This window comes from Coffea arabica, chromosome 8e, assembly GCF_036785885.1.
Source record: "Coffea arabica cultivar ET-39 chromosome 8e, Coffea Arabica ET-39 HiFi, whole genome shotgun sequence".
Lineage (NCBI taxonomy): Eukaryota > Viridiplantae > Streptophyta > Magnoliopsida > Gentianales > Rubiaceae > Coffea > Coffea arabica.
The window spans coordinates 33,263,525-33,268,351 of record NC_092324.1 but is presented as its reverse complement, the minus strand read 5'-3'; the positions used below and the strand labels follow the sequence as shown (position 1 = coordinate 33,268,351).

The 4,827-nt window shown below is 36.9% G+C and overlaps 1 protein-coding gene across 1 annotated transcript; it reads right to left on the bottom strand.

Moving 5' to 3' along the window:
- Positions 1-550: 550 nt before the first annotated feature.
- Positions 551-3,560, bottom strand: LOC140013072 (large ribosomal subunit protein uL30w-like). The gene is made up of 7 exons (XM_072062107.1): positions 3,530-3,560; positions 2,281-2,459; positions 2,085-2,182; positions 1,938-1,995; positions 1,169-1,248; positions 979-1,081; positions 551-894 (listed from the first exon to the last, which is right to left on the bottom strand). Exons 2-7 carry the CDS (start codon positions 2,455-2,457, stop codon positions 679-681), a joined length of 732 nt encoding a protein of 243 aa, XP_071918208.1. The 5' UTR covers positions 2,458-2,459; positions 3,530-3,560; the 3' UTR covers positions 551-678.
- Positions 3,561-4,827: the final 1,267 nt, after the last annotated feature.

Below are 4,827 nucleotides of genomic sequence, written 5' to 3'. Positions count from 1 at the left end.
TTTGGGAAATCAATCAAAATGATTTGACCCCTTCAATTTTCCTTTTCCTTGTAGCCTCTTCCCTAGGTGAACCAAGGTTAGTGATCCAGTATATAACTCTTTAATGATAGAAATCAGTCTCATTTCCAAGAAAAACAGAGAAAGAAAGCAATTTGTCTTGGAACACTTTCACTGGTCCTTAAATTGCAAAATGCACTCGATATTAAATCAACAATTTGACAATTAAATGCCAAAAGCCATTCTCAGGGATTCCAGAGTGCCACGGAGCTAAGAGAGAGCAGAAAAGATGACTGGCAAACAAGGTTACAAAATATGAAACAACAAAATTCCTAGCAAAAACAGTCGAGCAGAAAGAATCATGCATATGACTAAAGCCAACACGAAGTAAATTTCATAGAGAAAAATACTTGCAGAAAGCATAATACAGCAACCACCTGACACAGCCTGTAAGACAAATGTGGCTCACAAACGGAAATAGCCTAGAAACCGAATCATAATACGCTAGCAGAAAATATGGAATAAGTTACTTGAATATGCTAAGTCCAGCGGATAAAATGTAGAATTTTGTTCTGAACATAATGCGTAACTGCATGTCTGAAAAAGGAATCACCAAGAAACTTAAAGAGTTCACTATCGCAGAACCTCCAAAATTGCAAAAAGGCACCATTTAATAGAAATCTAGTTCATTCTCCTGATAAGTTCATTGATAATTACTTCACGGTTTCCAGCATCTCCTCCCTCAACATAGTGATTTCTCTTCTTCTTCAAGCCACCAAGAGGAGCCTTAAGCTTGAATGGCCAGAGGAAATTGTTAGCCTCCTTGAAATGAGGTCCAACTGTCATGATCTCATGAACAAGGTCTTCAATGCAGATAATACCATGCTTGCCCAGAGTCTGTCAGGTAAAGGCAAATGTGATAAAAGCTCAGTAAATCAACATAATGTAACTCAAGAAGTCGCAATTCTAGCAAGAAAATACCTGTTCAATGATTGAGTTGTCAGTCAATGCGATCCTCTGCTTGTTTGCCTTCCCGTAACCCCTCTTGTAAATCAGTTCCTTAAGAGTCTTCAAATTGGGGTACCTGAGAACAGGGAAAAGCAATTTTAATGTCAAATGCTCTCAGAACAACAAAGAGCTCAACAAAGGATACTATCAATCAGGTCCTCACCCATATGCCACATATGGCTCAACTCGGTGAAGCATGTTGAGTGTTGCCTTGTTAACCTTTAAGAATACACCATTGAATATCTGCAATTGAAGAAAACATTAAAAAAGAAACATTAAAAGCAAGGAGAATAGATAAAAGGATCATGTACTTAGCTCAATAGAACAAAGAGAAGAAACTAAATAGAGAAATTCATCTATGACATATGCATGGACATGCACAGGCATAAACATCCCATCTATTCACCCTTTGCACAGTCATTTCTCAAACACATCCTCTACTTCTTATCAGTGTTTAATAGTATTGGACTATAATGGTGTCATCATCATAACAATTATCACATACAAAACCTTGACAAATTAAGGTAACAACAATAGACCTATAAAGCTTATAATATGCTATTTGAAATCAAGAGACCGTTAGTAGGAAAAAAGAAGTTGATAGCAATCTTAACCAAATGAGCTGACAAATTCCCCATAAAAAACTCTCTCCCACTAAATCCGAATTCAGGTGATTAAACTTCAATGAAGTTCAAATGCAATTAAACTGATACAAAACTAAGACACCTTCAAGCCTCCCACCTATAACCAGCTAACATGACTGTAAGGGAAGATGCGTGAGCATAGAAGGATCTCCATCAGTCAGGCAGTGGAACAAAATAACAGATGTTAACCGTCAAAATACTCCAAGAAGTAGTATGATCTTACAACTCAGTCTACAATTGGTAAAAAGAACATTACTCCTAGTCAGAAAATCTAAACATGGGAATCACCTGTCTTAGACGTAAAAGCTGCAATATCTTCTTGGTCCTTGGATGCATGGCATTGATACTGAAAAAACCAAGTACATGAACTGTTACCCATGTATAAGCAAACTAAGCAACCTTGATCACCAGTTAAAAAGATTCTTTATGACATACCCTCGGATGCGCACAATAAAGAGCAGCTTAGCTTCTGGGTTGACATAGAAACCTCCTTTCAACCTTGCCTCACGCTTCAATTTGATGAGCTCCTTTTGCTACATCACAAATCATACGTTTTTTGATTGATGTCAATACTTCCCAAGAATCAGCTGTAGAAGTTTAAACATGACTATAAGCTAAAATAAGCAGTCACCTGCTCCTCGTACTCCTTAGCATATTGCTTTGCTCTGTTGTAGATGAGCTTGCGATTAGCAAGATTCTTCTTCTTAGCAGCATCAAGTTCCTGCTTCTTGGCCAAGGCCCATTCTTCATTTCTCTTCTGCTTCTTCAGAACTGACTCTGGGACCACCTTTGCTTGTTCTTCAGCCATCTCTGTGTACACATGAGCCAGAATCACATAAAGAAGGATGACAAATATTTTCCTAAATTGAAGTTAAATAATTTACAAGCATAACCCAATTGAGAGAACATATTTCTTGAACAAAAAACTGGTGCTAGGTGATCTAAATTATCAACGAAAGACGTGTTCAATCACTGTGAGTTAATGAAGCAACAAAGTCTTACTATATTCAATCTCAGGTACAGCACTAAGAGATTTCATAATACTTTAACCAATTGGAACGAGAAGGAAAACAGGGTCAGGTTTTAAACGAAATGCAGATGTTGCATTTCCCACAACAACAATCACCAGACCCTGTTTCTCACCAATCCAATTGTTATTATTATCAAATGGTGACAAATTCAACGTGCATTCTACACAATTACCTATGCTAAAAGAACAGAAAAATCAGATGTAAGACTAATCAGCTAATCACCTATAGTATCAAAAGGTAATAACCATTTTGTCAAAACTATAACTATAAAACCTGATCAGCAGGAAAAACCAATAATCAAATCCCACATGACAATCATGCTCAAAACTCAATATATTGCTCCAACTGAATTCCCTGCTCTAGTTCTCATCCCATATAGAATAGTCATCCAAAACCACAAAATCCATTCCGCTCTGTCAAATATTTTTCAGAGACAGTTTTTAAAGGGGGAGAAAGCATGCTTTCCCTATTTTTGCTTCTTAAAGATCTAAATCCCTACCGATATTTCTAGCATCTAAAAGAGCAACCATGAGCCATATAATTGGATTAACTCACCAAGAAAATTCAGCCTCATATAAAAAGCATATACTGGAAAATCCCATCTTTCAAAAAATTGGCAGTAGATTTCTTTTATGCATATAAGTAAGACTACTAAAATATTGCTTTATACTGCAAAAGCTTCAATAGATTGATAAAAATAACAATTTATGGTATGAGAATATGAATTTACCAGCAATGTGCCAAGCCCAAATATCCGCAGCACTTGTTAGATATTTTTCTCTGAGATTTCTTTCCTGTTTCGAATATGAATTATGGTATGAGATTTATGGTATGAGAATATGAATTTACCAGCAAAGTGCCAAGCCCAAAAATCCGCCGAAATTGGTTTTATTAGAAATTACAGTGATAAATTAATAAATTAAAATTAAGTTTTGGGTCAGGTCGCCCCGTCAATTAGAACTTTTCGAGTTCGTGTCAAGTATCTTGACTTGTTTCGGCTTGGTGGATCAAGTTCAGATCAGTGGGTTTTCTGTTATACTCAGGTCTCAACCCGACCTGTCACTCCGATTTGGACCCGATTGTCACCCCTAATCGTACTAGAAGTTGAGAAAATTGAGTTGATTCAGCTCACTAAATCTATATTTTTTTTGTAAATATAATATTAATATATGTAATCAAAAAATGAACAAAAAAGAATCGGACAAAAATACAATATATTACGGCTACTTTGTATTTGCTGCTTTAATTTGAAGTATCATAGTTAACAGAACAAAGTAAATTATAGTGAATTTTTTTGCGAAAAATATAAAACATTTACCCATATCAAGATTTCTATTGTACCAAAAAATTCACTCGGAACTATGATTTGTTTTGTTTTGTTCATTGTTGATAATGCCTACACGGAGTGTTATTGATATATTTCATCTGCTGAAGTCTCTGGAGTTTGTCAAAAAGAACCGATCAATTACAGCTAGCTCATCCAGAAGTCCAGGGAAGAGATTTAATAGCTCTGGATTCTCTGAATCAAATGATAGAGAGGAACAGGGCATAGTAAAGGAAATGAAGGAAGGTAACAAGCAGTTACTGCTGACTTGGCAATCTGATGGAAGGGATAAGGTTTTAAAGGATAATATATCTAGGGAGAAGGAGGGGACTTTCAAGGAGCTTGAGGTGCTGAATAGGAAATTTGGGGGAGAAATTATGCAACAAACAGGTTCTGAGGGCGAGGGAGTGGGGGAAAAGTGTGATGAACTGCAGGATAAGGATTCTTGGAGTAAAAATGGGTTACTGAGGAAAGGTGTGAATATGAGGAACCTAGAGGGAGTGGTACAAGATATTGCTGTTGAGGGGGAGAGGGGTTTAGAGGATTGTGATTTGATGTGGATTGATAGCAGTATGAAAGGAAATAGTAAGGGAAGTGAACTGACAGAGGTTAAGGTTGAAACTGAAGGTCTCAAGAACATTAAGACTGGAAGGCAACAGCTCGCAGGTAAATACAAGGCGAGTAAAGGGTGGAGAAGGTTGATTCAAGAGATAGGCAAAAGGAAGCCTCTCAGTGAGCAGAATACTGGAGTGGATCTCCAAAAAAGAATTACTAAGAGGAAGCAAGCTGGTAACGCTAGGAAGGAAAATGATGAGGTGTTGGA